Here is a 21,527-nt window from a genome sequence, read left to right as displayed (position 1 = left end):
GTTAGAAATTATAGGTTTAAAAATTACTTTAAAATTGTAAGTTTGAAAAAAATTTACATTTTCACACCGTCATTTTTTCCAAACACATTTTAAAACAAAATCTCACAATTTTGTTTTAAAATGCAGTCAATGCCATCTTCTGCAGCTTTTCTGTTTCATATTGTCATCAACAAAGAATAAATCAAAATTCATATATATATATATATATATAGTAGGAGCAAAATAGGAAGAAAAAAAATCCGAGTATTGTGTATAAACCTTGCCTAGTGAATCAGCAAAAACACTAGTGTGTATACATGGTTGTACTTGTATAAATTATATATCAAGCAAGTCTAGTCCAATGCTACTTTCTTTGTCTGTCGGCTGTCGCTATAAATCTGAAACCAAGAAGTTTCTGTACAGCTCAAAAGAAATGTCGCGGCAGTACAGCTTGCCACATGTCAACATGGAAAGAGAAGAAAAGAGGGTTCCACGTGAATCTTTCTGTGAATAAAGTTAATCTGGTCTAATTTTTCACGACACCAGACCAATTGGTCCGTCGTTAATCTTGACATATTTAGCACTCTTGAAACCAGTTTCAGTTCAACTTGAGCAAACAGTAGTAAATGATCCAGCAGTTGATCGTTGTGAGGCTTTTGAAACTTCTTTACTATGCAATTTCCGCTTCTCAATATGTCCCTAAGCTTTTTCTCCTTCTGCAAGACATGAATTAGAAGGGTTAACTTAACATCTTGAAATATAAACAAAAAGTACTCCAAACAATCAATTATCTGAAAATTTAGAAAGCAAAATATTATTAACCTTCTGAAGATCAGCTCGAATCTCCATCAGGAACCCCAAGTCTGCATCATTTTGGAGACTCATACGATTCCCTTCATCTTTATCAGCACGAATAAATCCCCAAAACACCCGCATTGATTCCTCAATGACTTTTGCTATCATGCAACTTGAAATGGCATCTTCCTCCTCACCCCTTCTTACCTTCTTATCCTTCAAGCAATCATCTGGCAATGCAAATATATATATATATGCTTAAATTATATGAATTAAGTGCAAGGTGCTCAAATGACATAATTAAACATATGACTTTATTTATTTACCTCTAATGGCAGGAACTTGAAGAAGGTTACGAAGAACACATCGATTATTGACATAGTTTTGCACTCTGGGGCCTTGAAATGCTTCGTTTTCCACAAATCTTTGCACCAGAACTTGAAACAGTTGAAATTCACCGGCAACTTGATTGTACCAATGAAAACCTTGAGAATCGTATTCCTGCAGTTTTTGGGCTTTCACATACTGCCAATGGAGTATTTCCCAAGAAAGGCAAACTTGTCCTACATAAACCAATTCCAAGTCCCTTTGCAATTCTCCAACGAATTTCTGCATTGGATCAGCCATCACCCTTCGTGCTTTACGTGACCATATGTTGTGTGGAACAGACTTGGCAGCTGAAGCTGAAGGTTTTTGCTTTGAATTTGATTTAACTGGGTCTTTCAGCTGGAGAAATCCTACAGATTATCACAAACAGAAAATAAATCAGAAGAAGATATTTGTTTTGCATTTTCTTTATCAAATATTTGATATGAAACTTGTCTCGCTCAAAATTGACTTTGAAAGGCTCATTGTGTGTTGTATACTTTTAGAACCACGAGATGTGGAAGTGGGATATAAAGCTTTACCATTACTAATATCTTTGAAGCATTGGTAGACCTAAAGCCTAAAGGGAAGGAGGAAAGGTAGGTTATATCAAATCAAACCCTTTGGATATGGACCTGCCACTTGTTATGGCATTGAGTGGCGAAAAGATATGTGACTCGGAGGAGTAGCTTTAAATGCACTTAATTAGCAAAAGAATAAAGATACAAACAAATAATTAAGGATCATAAAAAAAATAAATTATTTTTAAAAATTTTTTTTTAAAAAAAGTAGAACCCTAGATTTGGTTTTGTGCACTACTGGTTTAAACATGCCCAGAAATCAAAGTAGATGAGAGAGAGGGTAGACGGAAACTCACCAATTGCATGCATGGTCTGGCTGTTCAACATATCCAGTTTTCGCATTTTTTCTGCGTAGCCTTTGTAAACCTTTTGGACCTCTTCCATTCGATCTTTGAACTCGAACTTTTCATCAATCTTCAGTGGCTTTAGGCCTTGAACCATTGCCGGAGACTCTGGCTCTTCTTCTTCTTCTAAAATAGTAGGAAGTACCCCAGCTCTCACATTTCTCAGTTCCATTTTCAGCTGTTCTATTACATCCCGGTGCTCCCATAGGAAATCCAAGTCATCTTGGTAATCAGAACTTGATTCGGATGGTTTCTTCTGCAAGTCAGTTCCTTCAAATTCTTCCAAAATAACTTCAGTTTTTGACTCTTCTTGGACTAAATCTTCTGCTAGATGTTTGTTCTCAACTTTGCCAGACAAAGCTTTCGCTTCCCAGCTGCTTGAATTCTGCAAATGGGGTTCTAATTCTATATATTCTTCATCAGAATCATCCGACTGATCTCTGGCGACAGTTTCTTCAGGACCCAAAAGACTTTCAGAGTCCGAAAGTTCATCAACATTCTCACAACTTGGAATTTCTTGTATATCTTGTACTTCTTCACCATCGTTGCGCAAAAGGGCTTCAGATTCCAATTCTTCATCGACTTTTTTATCAGCCAAAAACTCGTGGGTAATTATTGAATCAATTATGTGATCACTATCCGACAACTCTCCAATTGAACAAATTGACTCCGGTTCGGAACAAAACCGTAGTGAGCAATCTTCTGAAACTGATTCAGCCTCATCCACAGAACCATCCTTACCCGGAAAATTTGCTTCTGAGCCAACCATCTCTCCCTTCTCGGAAATCCCATCTTCAGCGAATGTGTTCTGTTCTGCTTTCTCTAAGGCCTTTCCAATACCAAAGCTTTCAACAGATTCCTCTGTTTTTAGTTCACCAACAGCCCCTTCTTCTGAATTAAGCGTTTCACAATCCTTGTCGGACAAAATACCCGTACGGAGAATTTGATCGTTGCAAAAAGTATGATCATTTGAACCCGCATACAATTCTTGGACGCTGAAATTCACGGCTTTTGGTCCTTCCAAGAATCCACCAATACCTTTCCCAGTCAAAAACTCTGACTTTCTATCTTCAGTGAATGTGTTCTGTTCTGCTTTCTCTAAAGCCTTTCCGATACCAAAGCTTTCAACAGAGTGCTCTGTTTTTGGTTGACCAACAGCCTCTTCTGAATTAAGTGTTTGACAATCCTTATCGGCAAAAATCCCAGAACGGAGAATTTGATCGTTGCAAACAGTATAATCATTTGAACCAGTATACAGTTCTTGGACGCTGAAACTCATGGCTTTTGGTCCTTCCAAGAATCCACCAATACCTTTCCCAGGCGAAAACTCATACTTACTAACGCTGGCAGCCGTAGCGGACCTAAAATTGTCTCTTTCTCCGAAGCTTTTATTGCCACTTCTACTCTTCTGTAAGCTAAAATCAACCTCTTCTTCTTCTTCTTCTTCTCTGAACCCATCAATATCCGAATTCCTTGAACCTGTTTGATTGTGTTGGAAAGGAATGATACAGCAACCATAGTCGTTTTTCGAATCATTTGCCGGAGATCTGAGAAAAGAAGAAAAACTCTCAGTTTTAATCGATTAAAATGCTTGAAAAACAACAAGACATAACACAAAAATGTATGCGTACCTGAATATGAATCTGATCATTAAACCAAAAACATAGAACACATAGTTGCAGAAAAGAACCCATACAGAACCCATAACGCTCGTCATGTTCTCCGTGCACAAATTCATTTAGAAAAAGCAGTATCGAGATCAACATGGGCTTTGAGCGTAAGCAAGTTTTTGATACCCATCATTTCAATCAACCTCGAAGTTTTTTTCTCAATTCGAAGCAAGGTTGGAGAGTGACATGGGCACGGAATTTCTCAATCGAGATTTACTGGGGATAGTGGACGCTCCACTTGCAGACAGCGAAATTTGTGGGGAGTGAAAGAAAAAATCCGAGGTATTCTTTGAGAATTGAGACCAAACGGGCGAGATTGAAGGGGCGATTAGAAAAATCTGCAGAGAAAGAAAGCAACGTGTGAGGAAGATGATTACGTATACTTAATGTAGTGTTAATATCGGAGTTTCTTTTTGGGGAAGCTGGTTCCTTTTGATGTGTCGGGGCAATAGCTGTGAGAGTTTCCATCGCGGTTTTGGCCTTTGGGAATAATTACTTTGAGACTGACATCGTGACACGTTTCTGAGCTGAGACCCGGGAGTCAAAGGGCGAATCCTGAGGTGGACACTTTGGTCGGTTTGTGTCCATTAAGTTTTTTTTTTTTTTTTGCCCTTTTCTTTAATGATATCAAAATTATTATATTTATAATAGATGATTTACATTCACGTTAACAAATTTTCGCCTTTTATTTTAATTAAAAAATTATTATTTTTTTTTTATTTAATCATTCACCTTTTTCAAATTAAAGCATCTACATTTCACCTTTTATTTTAACTATCAACTTTTATTATTTTATTATTATTATTATTATTATTTTTTTTTTAAGCATATGCATTTCAAAGTTAGATAGTTTTTTTTTTTTTTTTTGGGAAAATTACGTTTACCACACGAGAATTCAAACACTAAAGTTTCAATTTTTGTAATCCACCCCCACAAAGTTTCAATTTTTTTCAATTCGACCAATACTATCCCAAAATTTTCATATTACCCCTAATTTTTATTTTTATTTTTTTTATTTTTATGAAGAGAAAAAACAAATTTGAGGGTACAAAAATGACCAAATGGCCAAAGGGGTGCCTTTGGCCACCACGAACTTTTTTTTAAAAATAATTAAAAAAAAAAATTAAGAGCAATATGGAAAGCTTTTGATACAATTGGTCAAATTGCAAAAATTTGGAACTTTGGGGGGGTGGATTGCAAAAATTGAAACTATAGTGTTCGAATTGAAAAACGTGGTCAACTTTAAGGGGGTAAACTGTAATTTTTCCTTCTTTTTTTTTTTTGAAAAATTACACTTTATCTCCCAAAGTCTTAGGTCATTTTCAATTTAACCTCCGATATTTCAAAAATTGCAATGCACCCTATCAAAGTTTCAAAAAATTTCAATGTGGCCCATCCGTTAATCATTTTTGTTTTATCTAATAAAATAATGAAAAATACTAAATTGCTCATACAATTTTATTTTTTATTTAAAAAAATAATAATAATAAATTTGGGAGTAGCCATGGCGATTGGCTCATCTCACCACCCCCAAGTGGCCAAATGGGGGTGGTTTCGACCACCCTCAAACAATCAGATTGGCCCATCAGGATTGCCAACCATACCAAGGGGCCAAATGGGGGTGGCCAAAACCACCCCCAAATGGCCAAAGTGGGTAGTGGGTGGTCGAAACCACCCCCCAAATGGCCAAAGGGGGTGGCTACAACCACCCCAAAAGGCCGGATTGAGGGTGGCTTGTGCCCAAAGGGGTTGGCCAGCCACCCCCATTTGGCCAATGGGGGAGGCTATGGCCACCCCCAAATTTTTATTTATTTCTGATTTTAGTTTGACTTGGAAGCATTTTTAGAATTTGTTAAAATATATGGGGACAATTTTGAAAATTTAAAACAAAAAATATATACGTGACCAATTTTCAGACAAATTTGACATAAATGGTTAACGGATTGGCCACATTAAAAATTTTTGAAACTTTGATAGAGTACATTACAATTTTTGAAATATTAAAAGTTAAATTGAAAATTGCCTGGAATTTTATGAGATAAAGTGTAATTTTTCATTTTTTTTTTTTTCGTATGACTTGGTCGATACTCGGTAGTGTTTGGATTAGACACATATCAATATTATGTGTCACAAATATATTAAAGTAATGTGTTCTTAAAGCACATTATACAAAATCGTTATACATATAACAAATACATACTTTAAATTAGCAAACTAAATTAAAACAAATTATTATACCTTGTTATGTATGCACGTAAACATGTTAAACTTGGGGTGTTCCTTTTAATATTTCCATATAATATGATTATATTAGAGACTAGGTCTATTCTTAATGTGGCTTTCCTTTCAATGATCACATGATTCATGTTTGTATGCCGGGCCCGGTTTGCTTTATGTAAAAATCAATCATCTTGGCCGGCAGTTCATGTCATTTTCAGGTGTCTTTTTTCTTTCTTAGCCATACATGGAAGAAGGGAGGGGAGGTCATTTTCAGGTGATCATATCATGATCAATATAGCCCAATACAATAATCATAATAATTAAGAAAATATAAATTACCCATTACGGCACGCTTGTGTGTGGAGAAATAATGAGATGAAAGATAATCAACCGCAATTATATGCTTAATGAAGGAGATTTGTCTATTTTAACCTCTCTCTTTTTCACCCCAAGTGTATAGTAACAAAGCACAGACACACAACGTCCCAATGGGTCAAGTGTCATTTCCATTCCCGTGAAATACGGTTTGCCAATGTAGTCTCATTTTACATAAAGCTCTCGTTGACGCGAATTATTGGCCACCTCACTAGTAACCTTCCCTTCGCCTTGTGAACGACGTCTGAAGACCTGCGATCCCTACGACGACGGAGTCAACGTGAGAAGCGACTTCTTCCGTGCCATGCTTGTTGACCAATTGACCAGTTGAGGGAATGGCAAAACACCTCTCATGCTCTTAACCAGTTGGGTGGCAACTGGCAACGAATCACTCCACACTCTTTGATGGTTGTGTAAGTGGTTTAACCACCAAATGACTTTGAGGTGGGTGGTTCGGCACTTTTGAAAATATTTTGAAGGCAACTCGATGGGGTTTTGAAATTTTTCCTGAAGTGATAGAACATTTCGGGATATTTGAAGAGTCCTTTGACTATTTTTAAGAGTGGTCAAACCATATTTACAGACGTAATAAGCTTAGGGTGTAAGTTGGATATCTCTTAACTGGATCAGGATTGGGAATTTGAGGGGCTCAAATTAAGCATTTGGATCGTTGATCCAACGGTCTAGAACAATCCACTAATAAAATAATAATAAAATTAATAAAATAAAATTAGTAAAAAACTAAAAAAAATTTGTAAATTTTTCTGTGGTGGTTAGCCACCTCAGGTGGTGGCCGGCTACCACTGTTTAAACTCGAAGCCACCCCAGACCGCTTTGGCCAGCCCTTGTCCCTTGGGGGTGGTTCGGCCATCTCCCAAGGGCTAAATTTTTTTTTTTTTTAAAAAAAAAAAATCTAGTTGGCCCTTGTGGTTGGCCGAACCACCCCAAGGGGTGATTGAGGTGGCTTTGGCCACCCCCAAGGGTCATGGGGTTGGCTTCGGCCACCCCCAACTGACCTTTGAGCCAACCCCAACCGCCCCTTGGGGGTGGTTTGGCCACCCTCAAGGGCCAAGGACCACCTAATTTTTTGTTTTAAGCCCTTGGGAGTGGCTCGGTCACCCCCAAGGGACAAGAAGCCCACCCCCCCAGCCACCACAAAAAAAAAAAACATATAAATTTTTTTAAGTTTTTATTAATTTTATTTTGATTTTTTTTTTTTTATAAATAAAAAGTAATAATTTATTATTATTTTTTTAGTGGATTGTTCTGGGTCGTTTGATCAACATCCAACGGTCCTGATACAAAATTTGGATGAACCATCCCCCAAGATTAAGGGAAGATTTGGTCACCTTTCATTTTTATTTATTATTATTATTTTTTTGGATAACTTCATTTAGAATCCTTAAACGAACTATCGCACAAATTTAAAAACTTTCAATTTCACTTATTGAATTTTCGAATTTGATACAATTGACCCTTCGTCAATTTTTTTCCCATTAAACTCTAAAGGAAACCACTACAAAGATCAAATTATCCTTCAATTTTTGAATTTTTTTTTTTTAATTTTCAATTTGAAAATAAGGGTAAATTTGAAATTTTTAAAAATGTTTTAGGGTTATAATGGTCATTTCATCATTTTTAACGTCCAAAAATTGATGGAGGGAGTGTAGATTGCATCAAATTAAAAGTTCGGAAGGTGAAATTGAAAAGTTTTAAAATTTAAGGGGTCTTTTTAAATCTTGTAGTAATTCGAAGATTATTTGTGAAGTTTATCAATTTTTTTTTAATAACTTTTATGGATAAGTTGAATATGACTCTAAATAAAAGACGCGTGTAGCTTATGACAATTTTTTCATATATTTTAATGTTATATGCTAACGGAATGGATAATGTAACTTGTGATGATGTGATAGTTAGGATCGATTCAAGTGTCCCAATATTTTTTTTATTAAAAAGACATTATTAGAAAGCAAAAGTAGAAGATAAAAATGTGTAGATCTATGTGGGTACGTGGAAGGTCGGTTGGAATCTAGCTAGCTGGTGTGTCCACAGATGGTGGATCATCTACATACACCAGAGACTTTTCCGGGGAGGGGGCTGAGGTCGATGTTGAGGATAAGAGGACCTCTTCACATGGTCGGGTTGAACTCTACACTAATTGTACCTTTTTATTTTCCTTTCATTCTGCAACGGAAAGTTAGTGCAAATAAATAATACGTAATAATGGAATAAAAGTAAAACCTGCTTTAAACACAAAGCCCAAAGAAACGAAATCTTTCCCTTGGGCAGTTGGGCTCTCATCATTCCTTCCTCCGCCTCAAAAGGGCCCAACCCTCGCACTCCAACTCTTTCAAAACCCTAATTCAAACCCTAACGACAGCGTTTGGTTTAAAAAGAGCAGCTAGTGAGAATGATGTTGTTCGCTACGACCGTATATATATGCCGCTAGTCCAAGCAGCCGAACCGAACAGACCTCGCCGCCAAAAAGTAACCGCTTCAACCTCTTCCTCCCTGCAAACGCATCATCGGGCTTGAGACCCGCCCCACGGCAATCGAAATGTCGGACGACCCAAAGAACTGGACCTGCAACACCTGCGGCAACGTGGGCCTAGAGGACGGCAACGACGGCTTCCGCTACTGCATGCGCTGCGGCGCGCGGGCCGATGACTTCATCGAGATGGGCGTGGCAAAGGAGAACTTAATCGGCGGCGGCTCCCTCTACTTAGCCCCTCGCCGCCGCCGCCGCCGCCGCCGCCGCAACGCCTCCACCATCAAGGCCGAGCGGCTCTCTCAGCCCCTCTATGACTCCCCCAACCCCGGCTTCTTCAGGAACACCCTTACCCTCGACGCCGAAGCCACGCCTAAACCTCAGCGCCCGATCAAGGCAAAGGAGTACTTCGACGATGAGAGGTGGCCATCGGGTCCTCAGGATTTCGGGGGTTCGAACCACCCCTTTGTGTCAACGAAGGTGACCGAAACCACTCTCAACTTGCAAAATAGGAGGGGCCGAAACCGTTCCAACAAGATCTGCAAACATAAATGATTCAAATATGCATGGGGTTCAAATTAGAGCTTTATTATTATAGGGGTTGAGAACAATTAAGGATATCTTAATCTTTGATCAAAGATTATATAATTTTGAAATATTTGGCATTGAGCGTAGACTAGTAGCCCATTTTGCATTAGGATAAGCGTAGGCAACCAAAATATGATTGAAATAGTTTTCATGTTTGATTTTATTTGCAATAGATGCGGTTTTTTTTATTTTTTTATTTTTTATTTGCAATAGATGCTCAGTTTAATTCGAACTCGAGCTTGATGATTAGTAAATGATACATATTCGACTTACTCGTTTAAAGCTCAACCTATTCGTTTACCCGACTCGTTAGCTCATTCATATATACGTATTACTAAAATTAATTATATAAATTTAAGAATGTATGTTAGTAATTAAGTAGTATATGTAATATAAATCACTTAGTATTTATATGGGATAATTACCTTTTTCCCTATCAACTACAATGCATTGTCACTTTGCCCTCATGAATTGACAACTCTATTGCCCAACTCCATCAAATTACCATTTTGTGTCAAAAACTTAATTTCGTCAGTCAAAGGTGTTAACTCAAATGATCAAAGTAACAATGCGTTGTAGTTTATGGGGGCAAAGTGACGAGTTGACTGTCTGAGTTAACTCCTTTGACTGGCAGAATGAGAGTTTTGGGCACAAAATAGTAGTTTGATGGGGTCGGGCAATAGGGTTGTCAGTTCATGAGAATAAAGTGATAATGTGTTATAGTTGATGGGGGAAAAATGTACCCCCTATTTATATTTATACTATAGATAAATGTCTAGAGGTTGTTTCAAAAATTGGGCTAGAACTCTGCTCGAATCATATATTAAATAATTTAATAGTTTAGTTTGAGCTCGAGTTGTGTCCGGCTCGGCTATTTGTCAAATAACATTCTTAACAAACTCGAGCTTGAATACACATTTTATAGTTCGGTTTGAATAAGTATATTCGTAAACGAGTTAGTCTTTAAATTTTAAAGATTGACTCAGCTCGATTTGATTACAGCACTATGCACAAGGATCACTTTGATGGTTTGGATCTTTCGACGCAGATCAATGACGTATAGCATTGTGAGTTGTCAATTTAAATGGACAATTCAAAACGCGGCTATGCAAGAGCACTCCTTGCGGCTTCACCAAAATTATTATTTTTGGTTAAAATCTCTACTTTTCATATTCACCATTTTAAGCAAATAAAATGGTGAATGAATAGTACTCAATAAATAAATAAGAAATAATATAAATTTTATCTCTCATTCCATATTCTTTGCATTTCATATTCTTTGAAAAAGTTAATATATATATATATATATAAAGAAGTATTTAAAAAGAAAAAGAATATTTAAAAAGAATACTTAAATGTAGTGAAAGTTGATAGTTAAAATAATGAGGTTGCGAGTGTGTTGGGGATTGTGTTTAAAAAATAGAGCTTTTAAGTCAAAAAACGCTTTTTAGCAAAAGCTTCGTTTTTAAGCTTTTATCAAAAGTGCATTTTGACAATTTTTATGTTTTTTGGACCCTTAAAAACGCTTTTAATTTTTTTACCAAATAAGTACTTTTTTCTTCAAATGAAATTTTTGAGTGTTAAACGCACTTTTAAAGCTTGTTTGGGATTTGCGTTTGAGGGGTTTAAAAATGCTTTTAACATTTAAAAAGTCTTTTTGAAAAAAAAAGTATTCGTTTGGTAACAAAATTAGAAGGGCTTTTAAGGGTCTAAAAAGCTTAAAAATGGTCAAAAAATATTTTTTGGCAAAAACTTAAAAATGAAGTTTTTGCTCAAAAGCTCCTTTTAACTTAAAAGCTTTATTTTTCAAACACAATCTTAAACAGACTCTTATGCTCCTTAAATGCAGCCCAAAAAGAGTCTAATAAGTAAGTAGTTAAAATGGTGAAAAATATAATTATGGTTATTTTGGCGAGTAAAATTTGGTGAGTGAAATGCTCTTAACAAGGTTAATGAGCGTTGAAGCACAAGTCCAAATACAACTAATACCCAAACTAAATGACGGCCTATCTGGGCTGCGTTTGCTTCGTGAGAAACCCACTTTTCACTGGTTCATGCTCATTCATTCCTCGCGGCCTAATGAGCAGACTTGAAGTTCGCAGGCAAAGGGATGTCTCTCTTATTTTGTGTGAGAAGGGTTTCCCTTTCCCAATCCTTCAACTCTCTGAAACGTCATCGTCACCTCACCACCGAATCTTGCACCGGCCGAGTCCTGTTTTTTGCCAGGAGAAGGGAGAATGGTGTATTGAAGGAGCACCACTTTTACTCGGCGAAAATCCAAAAGGGTGACACCGACACCTTATTAGGTCCTGCCATCAAGCTCCCCCCAATCCCTTTAAAAAGGTTGACCAATATGGACCTTTCCCAAGCCCGCAACGGCTTTCTCTGCCATCGCGAGGACTCTCAATTTTACATCTTTAGTGCCGACACCGGAGAGTTCTCCACTCTCCCCGAGGTTCCTACTCCCAAATTTCCCTGTGATCCTTTGGTTACACTACTTTGGGTTAGATCCTTTGTCCAACGAGCCTAAGGTCCTCCTTTTTCAAAGGGTACCAGCCCAGGGCAGTCCCACCAAAGAACGTTTCTGGATTTTCACTCGAGGCAGCGGATCATGGAATCGGATACATCCTTCTCCACCTTTTTTTTGATAGATTTCGTTCTGCTGTTTTTGCTATTGGCACAATTCACTGATTTATGAAGAAAAAGAAGATTATTCGTACCCCAGACAATCTATATTGGCTTTTGATATAGTGGAGGAGAAATTTAGAGAGATCCCTCTTCCGGATGATTCCTTTAGTGGAAAGCTAACTACATTTGGTGGCCGTTTGGCTTTGAAGGAAGCGTACGAAGGATTCGAAGAGGAATTGCGGGAGAGATCGGGGGAGAACGATAAGTTTCCGTGTTGGATATTGGAGGACAATGGCAAGTGGATTAAGGAAACCATTCATTTTCCTCTTGACCGGAGAAAGAATAGGGAAGTTCTGGCGTTCGACAATATAACACCGGTGAGATGCGACTAACATCAAAATTTTTGGGTAAGAAACAATGCCTTTTCTATTATAATACCAAGACAAGAATTTTTAGGACGGCCAAACTCACTGGATTCCCCCAATGGTGCCAGTCTGATTCTATGTATCCCGTCGAGGTCAAGTTCGATGATTAGAGGGAGAAAAGTTTCAACAACAGCAATAGATAAGATGTTTGCTATTAGGCTATTAGCAGTAGCATATGTATGTTGAGAGGCTAGGTTTGATTTATTTCATTATGTTATATTTATAAACTCAATTAGGGGCACCCAATTATCATACTTGATTTCTTTTTCTTTCCTAATAAAGTTTCTTGCTTTCACCTAATATTTTTTTTATTAAAAAGACATTACTAGAAAGCAAAAGTAGAAGATAAAAATGTGTAGATCTATGTGGGTACGTGGAAGGTCGGTTGGAATCTAGCTAGCTGGTGTGTCCACAGATGGTGGATCATCTACATACCCCAGAGACTTTTCCGGGGAGGGGGCTGAGGTCGATGTTGAGGATAAGAGGACCTCTTCACATGGTCGGGTTGAACTCTACACTAATTGTACCTTTTTATTTTCCTTTCATTCTGCAACGGAAAGTTAGTGCAAATAAATAATACGTAATAATGGAATAAAAGTAAAACCTGCTTTAAACACAAAGCCCAAAGAAACGAAATCACTCCCTTGGGCTCTCATCCTTCCTTCCTCCGACTCAAAACGGCCCAACCCTCACACTCCCAACTCTTTCAAAACCCTAATTCCCTAATTCAAACTCTTAACGACCTCATCGTCAGCAAGCTCGATCGCGCCAAGATGCAAAACCCGTACGCGGAGGTTGAAAGGTGAAAAACCAAAATTTTCTATTTGATTTTGTTTTAGACCATACTACGAAATATTAAGCCTAACCAAACGTCTGCTTCACCCAACGTAAGCCTTCCAAAACGACAGCGTTTGTTGTTAGCTACGACCGTATGCCGCTATTCCAAGCAGCCGAACCGAACAGACCTCGCCGCCAAAAAGTAACCGCTTCAATCTCTTCCCCCCCGCAAACACATAATCGGGCTTTGAGACCCGCCCCACGGCAATCGAAATGTCGGACCCAAAGAAGTGGACCTGCAACACCTGCGGCAACGTGGGCCTAGAGGACGGCAACGACGGCTTCTGCTACTGCGTGCGCTGCGGCGCGCGGGCCGATGACTTCATCGAGACGGGCGTGGCAGAGGAGGACTTCATTGACAAGGGCTTCGACACCGGCGGCGGCACCATGTACATACACAGCCACAGCCGCCGCCGCAACGCCTCCACCATCAAGGCCGAGCCGCTCTCACAGCCCCTCTATGACTCCCCCAACCTCGGCTTCTTCTGGAACACCCTTACCCTCGACGCCGAAGCCACGCCTAAACCTCAGCGTCCGATCAAGACAGAGGAGTACTTCGACGATGGGGCGGGGCCCTCGGGTCCTGAGGATTTCGGTGGTTCTTCGGTGAAGGGTGTGGGTCCGGGCTTCGAGGATTATTACAACGAGATAAGGATAAGGTATGTGATGGGTGTGCAGATGATGGTTCAGTTTCAGTGCGAGGCTTTGGTGAGGGAGTTCAAGGCGAGCCCATTGATTTGTGGACTTGCTGGGACGCTTTGGATGAGGTTCGTGGCTGGCACTGGCGTCTTTGACGACGACTGGGCTGACCAAACCATTCAGGACTCCGAATGTCAGACACAAGGTACAGCAACATCGTTGTAGTTAAATACAACTTGCCATGTTGAATTTCGATGGGACATTATGTGCATATTCAGAGCGAATCGACTCTTCATATGTGCCTTGATATACATTTATGTTAGGCTCGTTAATTTAATCAACATTGTCTCCATGCAATGCATATAACATGGAACTTTATTATTCGTGAAAAAAAAAAAAAAAAAAACATGTAACCTTATTGTGTTGATTACTTTCATATAATTGGTAACGGGGTGTCTGTTTGTTTTGCTATGGCTATTTTCTTGATAAGGGAATGCATTTCTTCCTTGATTTCAGAAGAGCCGGAAGATCACAACCAGCGCTCTAAATTCAGAGCAGAACCTCATAATATGTATGGTAAGCGAGCAGTGATGATTTGGTGTAGATCCTTAAGGAAGAGGATCCCATTATATTGTTCTTTGGCTGTTTCATTTCTTGCTTGTCATATTGCGAGGGAAGCAATCTTGCCAACAGACATAGTGAAATGGTCCCTCGAAGGGAAGCTTCCATATTTTGCTGCGTTTGTTGAAATCGAGAAACGCATTGGACGGCCATCAAGTGCCTGCCCTATAAGTTCAAATGTTATGTTTAAACCTTCTCAGGCTCTTTCATTCCAGAAGTTGGAATCGCTAGCAGCATCAGTTGCTCAGTCAATAGGCTTGGATTTGCCTCCAGTCAACTTCTATGCCATAGCTTGCCGCTATCTCCAAAAATTATGTCTTCCCACGGAAAAGATTCTCCATCATGCTTGCCACATATATGAGTGGTCAACGCCTCCAGATTTATGGCTATCAACAAATGAGTTGAGACTTCCTTCGCGTGTTTGTGTGATGTCAATACTGATTGTTGCAATAAGAATTCTTTATAATATACATGGTTTTGGAGAATGGGAAAATAGTTTATCTAGTCATTGTGGTTCCTCCCCCACATTGGACCGGTTAGGAAAGTTGGACCTCACTTGTGATTCCGATTCGGGTAGGGCATCTGGTTCTCCTTACCACAATCTAGATGATTTGGGCACAAATTCTAATAGAAACTCATCAGAAGTTCAGAAATCTGAGTTGGATGCTGCAGAGCTTCTGCACAAGCTTGAAGCTAGATATAATGAGATTGCTGACTCCTTTGGTAAGGATGAATGTTTGCTAATATTTTAAAGGTTCTATGTTATAAAAGCTTTTCCTTTTGAATCTTTAAGATGATCAGCTATGCGGTAATTAACCTTTTACCTTTTATTGACAGAGTATTCAAAGGACTTACCTACATATCTCCAGTACTGTAAGGATGTGGCCTTTGCTGGATTAGAACCGTCATTTGAGAATCACGAGGAAGAGAGGTTAATAGAAGAATTCTGGGATTTTTATCAGAAAGAGAAGGTATTTACAGCTTAATATAGTTAAGATTTTTTCTCTCCAAATGTGTGCCTGTGATTCGTAAATCTTTGAATTTCTTTTTGGTTTCTAGTTTGCTAAGTAACAATTTGCACCAATTCTTTTAGCATAGAAGAACACAAAACAAGCTTAATATTTAAAAATTATTTTTTTATTTGATATGTCTGATTTACAGATTGACATTGTTTTTCATAAAAAAAAGAAACATCATTCTACTCTTGAGGGTCGAAATTTAATTCTAAACCTAGGGCTTGCTTTAACTCTGCTCTTTGTCATATGGAGAGTCTTCCATACTTACTGGCCTGGCTGAAAAAGATAATATTGTTGTGCACTCTTGGCCAATTACTCATGAAAGGTCTCAAGGAGATATGCTGATAATCACATTATCTGTATTCTTTTCAGTTTGAATGGGTACTTTTGTCTTTCTTTTGCTCTTGGAAGGTTGCTAGGAAAGGTTTGCTGTCTTATTAGTGACCATCTGCTAAGCAGTTTCTTTCTTCCTGTCATTTTGTGCATACTCTTTGTGGTTGTCTCTGGGTTAAGCATACTAATTGAGGTATATATTTAAGTTTCAGTGAACTTGGGATAGATGTCACATATAGTTGTGCCTGCGCTCTTGGTTCCTTATTGTTACCCTCTCATGAGGTCTAGAGATGATATATTAAGAGCTCCGTTGATGTCTGTCTCCAGTGGAGAACCCATGAATTTTTACTTGGAGTTGGAGGTGCCAAATATCATTGTGAGACAGATGAGAGAGGAAATTTGGGAGGCGACTTTGAAGTTGTGGGGAAGAAAGCAGGGGAGAGAGGGAGGAGTTGGGAGGAGTATGGAGAAAGGTCGCGCGATTAGGTGTTAATTCTCGGGATATAGAAAAAGGCCCCCCCCCCCCACTTTTTTTTTAAAAAAGGAAAAGCTCTTAGATTTCTGAGAAAAAAAAAAAAAAAAAAAAAAATTCTCAGAGTTTGGAGGATGTTAAGGGGGGTTTCCCAGATATTTGGGGAGATTAATGAGGTTTCTTAGATTTTGAAGGTGGACCACGAGCCTTTTCTTATTTTTATTATTGTTGTGGGGGGATGGGGGCAGCCATGGCCCCCTTCCTCTGCCGAGGTCTGCCTCACTCAAATAGTTCCTGCATATGGGAGATAGATATCTAATCTCAAGCTTGTATGACATCTCATCTCTTCAATGGTTGAGAAGACAATATTTGTTAGCACCTAACTTTGATTGAGAGCTACCAGTTAAGTGGTTCACTTTGTGTTTGTTCTGTAGGTTGTTTTTATGGGTTGCGGATAGGATTGTGCATATAACTACTGCTTGTGCAGAACAGTTTGAGCTTGGAAATAACTCAAATTGTTATTATTTCTAACTTGTAAAATATTTCATTGACTTCAGGATAATGAGCCAGCAGAACCTCTTGAAGAGGGACGTAGTAGTGCTTTTAACCAAAAGAGATCGAGGAATAAGGAATGGAGTAGTCATATGTCTAATTATAACAAGAAGATGAGAGATGAAGGGTGTATTAGCAGCCCATCCTCGGATAATGGAACTTACCATGCAGATGACTCACAGGGGGGCCGGGATGGTGATCCTTCTTCTCAGAGTTCAGAGGGTGATCAAAACTCAGAAAGCAAGGGCCAAGCTTCAGTTGAAACTCTTAAAAATGAAGCCATCAGACGCATGGAATTAGACATGGAAGAGAATAGGTTCTTATACATTCCACCAAGGGTCAATGTCAAAAGTTTTGATTACCTCCTCTATGTGAGGAAGAAGGATGGAGCCTTAACTTATGTTGCCCATGCAGATTACTACATACTGCTTCGTGCTTGTGCTAGGGTTGCACAAGTGGACATTCGAATTATGCACATTGGGGTTTTGAGTCTTGAGAGGAGACTGGCTTGGTTGGAAACCCGAACCGACCACTGCTTGCATTTGACACCACCTACTGTTTCTTGTGAGTTTTGTACTGATGTCGCACCAGAACATGCTGCTGATGATTCCATTGGATTTTCAAATTTGCATATTTAAGATTTCTACCATTGGGCTGTGCTCGCATTCTTCGTTAATTTTACTTTTTCGTGTTAAGGTAAATAAGCATGGTTTGCAGGCCCCTTATCATTAGTAGGGAATAGGATCCTCTACATTTCTAGTTTCGTAATTATCACTGCTTGTCTCTGCATCCACAATTAATTCGTAAACGTGGGACTTTAAATAGAGTATGATGACCATGATAAAGTTGCTAGGAAATAGTACAGTACAAGCAATACCACGTGATGCTTCATTTATATCCTTCCATAGACCTGTAAGAGACTATTATAGAGAATATCAACCGTTGGACCAGCTGCCTTCAGGGACGGGAAATAGTTCAAATTGACAATACGCCTGTTATTGTCATTACGTTGCCAACCTAATAAAACTAGCCCCAAAAACATTCCAAACAGTTCGCCACCTGAAGGAATTTATGTGTCAAAACTCATTCTCTTTTTTTTTTTTTAGGTATTGCACCGGGTTCAATACTCTTAATATAGATGATTTATTTTAAATAAACAGTCAGAATATCACAACACATAGAAGAAAGAAAGAGGGGCTAGTTGAATTGTCTCCTTTGCCAATTAGAGTGGTCCGTCCACCTTCAATGGCCGAATTAAAGATAGTTGAACCATCCATGTGGCCAAAATGAGTGGTTCAACCACTCTAATTTGACCTTTGGGGTAGCGAAATAATCAATGTGGTTGGGCTTCTTCTAAACTGGTCACTGGGGGTGGTCAAACTACCTCATGCGGTTTGGGCACTCTCAACCCAACTATCAAGAATGATTGAATCACCATAACGGCTAAAGTGGGTGGTTCAGTTACCCAAACTGCTACTATTATGACTACCAAAGTCACTCATTTTATTTTTCTCCTATCTTCCTGGCTACCCCTAGAAAAAAAAAAATGGAGATCATACATATCCTCCGAGAGTAATTGAATTTAAGAGAACAAAGAGCAACACTGACCCCCCAAAAAAAAAAAAAAAATCGTAAAAATTGCGCGCCATGTTAAAAGCTCAATCCGCATCCAAAATGAATGTACTTTCGCCTGGACTGGGCCGAGGCCATGCAAACAACAGGTCCCACGACTAGAACACCAGCTATGAAGAATTGATGTTTAGTTTGGTCCACCACCTTCCATTCCAAAAGGCTGCCACAGATTAAAAAGGAGAGTAGGAAATTTTTTTTTAAAAAAAAAAGTGCACCTCGTGCCATGACAATGAGGGGTCCGGCTTGGCCCAGTTCTAAATGGAACCGAACCTGTTGGATTGGAACATGTATCTTAGCCGACAATGAGGCATTAGTACGTGGATCAGATATTAATTAATTAATTAATGAATTAATAAAGAATAACTCTAACCAAAACCAATTGGCTTTCGGCTTTCTCATCTTATCAAGTTATGATTAGCAGCAAACGAGAAACAAAACTTGCCGCTTTGATCTACAAACCAAATAAGGAAAGGTGGCAGGCCTTCAGAGTAGTACTGCCTGTCTGTTTCCAGCATCTTTCATTGATTAAGCAAAGCCTTCTTTCTTGCCTTAAAAGCTCAGATAAACCAAGATAACATACAAAAGTACTTATATCAGAACCTTTTTTTTTTTTGGTTAATTGGAATACCACCAAGACTAAACAGACTAATGAATAGAAGGGTGCCAAGTGCCCCCCCAAAAATAAATAAATAAATAAATAAGGAGCGCCTATATCAATTACACTTACCAAACAACTAAAATTATTAGATTAGGAAAAAAAAAAAAAAAAAAAACTAAAATTATTAGAAAAGAATGCGGACAAAGAGAGGTTTGCCCCAGTGAATGTGCACCAAACTGCATCGGTGCCATTATCCCTCAACAGGACAAGGGTGCACGTTTCTGCAAAAGTAGGAATGCTGTATAAATGAATAAGGACAGGATTGCAGATGACAAATCATAACAAATTGCATCCCAAAATTGATAAGCTCCAAGCTTTGGACAAATAAGCATGGGATCGGCCGGAGCCGTTGGGAGCCTCTCACTTCTTCTTTATCAAACGGATAACATTTAAGCAAATACTAATTGCTCCACAAACAAGCTCTACAACAGTAATCAGATATATTATGATGATCAACTTGAACAGGAGGAGAAAGAAACTGAGCAAGAAACATGTCAGAAAATGAAATCAACATTCAGGCTAGCACTTAGCAGAAACTAAACGTCAATTAACAGACGGATTCACGTACAACTAAGAAAAATTACTTCCCTTTGATCGTCAACATCTCTCCTCTTCCTCTCCACCATCAACATTTGAGTTATCAGTAACCATTAATCAGCAAAGCTAAAAAGGGGCGAAAAAACAAAAAAAAAAAAAAACATACTTTTTTTCTTTCTATTCCAGTACTTTTTCCATCCCCAGATCAAGACGAAGAAGAAGACCCATTAGCAGAAACATGAAGATTACCACTGCCAACTCCATTAATGTACTCGCTCTCTTTCTTGCTGCAATAATCACTGGTCTCAAAGCTGACTCTATCGCCATTCCCATTACCATTTTGACCGAAACCCATCTCTCTCTTCCTCAAAGGGTTCTTGTTGTTGTGCATCCAAACCTTGAGGACCCTTCTATCTACCCCAACCTCATTACAGAACTCCTCCACCAACATCTCATTGCTCTTCGGCATCTTCCAGCCCAGTTTCTCACAAAACTGAAACATCTTCTCCTTCTGTTCCTGAGAAAATTTGGTTCTGAATCTCTTTCTCCCAAGTGGGTTCTCGCCGCTCTCTGTCCTCATCAGAGTTGGATGGGAGTTTTTGTGGTGCTCGTCATACTGCCGAGGAGAGGCGGTGCTGAGAGACAACAGCGTTTGTGGGATCGATGAGAAGTAGTACTGGGATGGTGGTAGGTGTGAGACTGGTGGCGGTGAGCACACTGGGCTCGGGCTTTGGCTCGTGGAGGAGAGGTGTTGTACGTTGAGGGCTCTGGGAATGAGATCGTCTGAGTCGCGGCGGTGGAAGTTCCGATGGCAGCCACAAGCGGCGCATTTCAGCGAGGTAGGGTCGGAGTGGGTTGCGGTGGGGGAGGGCAGGAACTCACCGCAGCCGTCGAGGGCAAGGCCACCCATGCTCGCTGCGTGGTTCTTGAGGCATTCTTTGTAGGACACGGACACCACCGCGAGCGGTTGCCGTGGCTGCGGCGGTGGGTCAGCGGGGTGGCGCTGGTGGGGCTTTAGTGAGCCGTTGGTGAAGGATAAGGACTTGAGGGGTTTGGCCTGTGGTGGGGTTTCAGTATCTGTATCTGGGTTTTGGGTGGTTTTGGTGGTGGGGTTCATTTCCATGGCTCTGTTTGGAACTTTGGGGGTCAGGAGGGTTTTGTTAAGCTGAGAGAGGGTCCTTTGGAAAATGGATGTGAAAGAAAGGGGAATAAGCTAAGAAGTTGATGGCTTAAGACATATGATGATGATGATGATGATAATGATAATGGCAGAACATCATGGCGCTGAGGATGGAGATGGGGACAAATATCTTTTAAGGATAGGGGTATACGGCTCCGGAGACCACAACGGGGGTTTCAGATTTGTTTTGAGTAATCAGAGTAAACAATTTACAACGGGGTTCCGTTTTACTCCTGTGATTTCACGAGTTAGCTGTGGGCAATAAATTTGTCTGAATATATGTTTTTGGCAGAGGAAAGAATTATATATTCTTTCGATTTGAATTTGGGAGAAAGCTTGTCTTGTTTAACTCGGTCTTAAGCCGATACGTGGCTCATGCACAGGATCGATGCTAAGTACCGAAGTACATTTGAGGCCCAGTGATCATGCTCTGCCTCCTGCAATTTGATTTTCCCACTGCAAATATTACATGGTTTGTCTACTATCGCTGAAATCCTCACCAGTCACCTCCAGTCTCCGGTGCACTCTCATGCCTGCCCTTTTTCTTGTACGACCCACATCTTCAAATATTTTGAGGCCCATTTGTTATTG

At 39.4% G+C, this 21,527-nt stretch overlaps 3 protein-coding genes across 4 annotated transcripts; 1 reads left to right on the top strand and 2 right to left on the bottom strand.

The window, feature by feature from the left end:
• Positions 1-229: 229 nt before the first annotated feature.
• LOC132178537 (uncharacterized) lies at positions 230-4,169 on the bottom strand. The gene is made up of 5 exons (XM_059590976.1): positions 3,697-4,169; positions 2,018-3,612; positions 1,101-1,511; positions 802-1,004; positions 230-695 (listed from the first exon to the last, which is right to left on the bottom strand). The coding sequence occupies exons 1-5, from the start codon at positions 3,801-3,803 to the stop codon at positions 441-443; spliced, it is 2,571 nt and encodes an 856-aa protein (XP_059446959.1). The 5' UTR covers positions 3,804-4,169; the 3' UTR covers positions 230-440.
• An 8,891-nt stretch (positions 4,170-13,060) lies between these two features.
• Positions 13,061-17,587, top strand: LOC132179645 (TATA box-binding protein-associated factor RNA polymerase I subunit B). 2 transcript variants are annotated; one of them, XM_059592401.1, is made up of 5 exons: positions 13,061-13,261; positions 13,352-14,140; positions 14,452-15,279; positions 15,394-15,527; positions 16,935-17,587. In XM_059592401.1, the coding sequence occupies exons 2-5, from the start codon at positions 13,510-13,512 to the stop codon at positions 17,565-17,567; spliced, it is 2,226 nt and encodes a 741-aa protein (XP_059448384.1). In that variant the 5' UTR covers positions 13,061-13,261; positions 13,352-13,509; the 3' UTR covers positions 17,568-17,587. The 2 variants fall into 2 exon arrangements, with proteins under 2 accessions (XP_059448384.1, XP_059448383.1); XM_059592400.1 differs by having other exon boundaries at positions 13,061-14,140.
• Positions 17,588-19,640: 2,053 nt separating this feature from the next.
• Positions 19,641-21,226, bottom strand: LOC132178562 (zinc-finger homeodomain protein 11-like). Its single transcript, XM_059591005.1, has one exon. The coding sequence runs from the start codon at positions 20,877-20,879 to the stop codon at positions 19,962-19,964; it is 918 nt and encodes a 305-aa protein (XP_059446988.1). The 5' UTR covers positions 20,880-21,226; the 3' UTR covers positions 19,641-19,961.
• Positions 21,227-21,527: the final 301 nt, after the last annotated feature.

Source organism: Corylus avellana, chromosome ca4 (assembly GCF_901000735.1).
Source record: "Corylus avellana chromosome ca4, CavTom2PMs-1.0".
NCBI lineage: Eukaryota > Viridiplantae > Streptophyta > Magnoliopsida > Fagales > Betulaceae > Corylus > Corylus avellana.
This window is presented reverse-complemented; position numbering and strand designations above follow the sequence as displayed.

What these genes read in the sequence shown, in the direction of transcription:
- LOC132178562 (XM_059591005.1), bottom strand. Translation starts at nt 20,879, where the DNA reads ATGGAAATGAACCCCACCACCAAAACCACCCAAAACCCAGATACAGAT.
- LOC132179645 (XM_059592401.1), top strand. Translation starts at nt 13,510, where the DNA reads ATGTCGGACCCAAAGAAGTGGACCTGCAACACCTGCGGCAACGTGGGC. An exon ending in CTCCGAATGTCAGACACAAG is followed by an intron (nt 14,141 to 14,451) that starts GTACAGCAACAT and finishes CCTTGATTTCAG; the next exon opens with AAGAGCCGGAAGATCACAAC. An exon ending in TGAGATTGCTGACTCCTTTG is followed by an intron (nt 15,280 to 15,393) that starts GTAAGGATGAAT and finishes TTTTATTGACAG; the next exon opens with AGTATTCAAAGGACTTACCT.
- LOC132178537 (XM_059590976.1), bottom strand. Translation starts at nt 3,803, where the DNA reads ATGAATTTGTGCACGGAGAACATGACGAGCGTTATGGGTTCTGTATGG. An exon ending in ATGATCAGATTCATATTCAG is followed by an intron (nt 3,613 to 3,696) that starts GTACGCATACAT and finishes TTCTTTTCTCAG; the next exon opens with ATCTCCGGCAAATGATTCGA. An exon ending in CCAGACCATGCATGCAATTG is followed by an intron (nt 1,512 to 2,017) that starts GTGAGTTTCCGT and finishes GATAATCTGTAG; the next exon opens with GATTTCTCCAGCTGAAAGAC.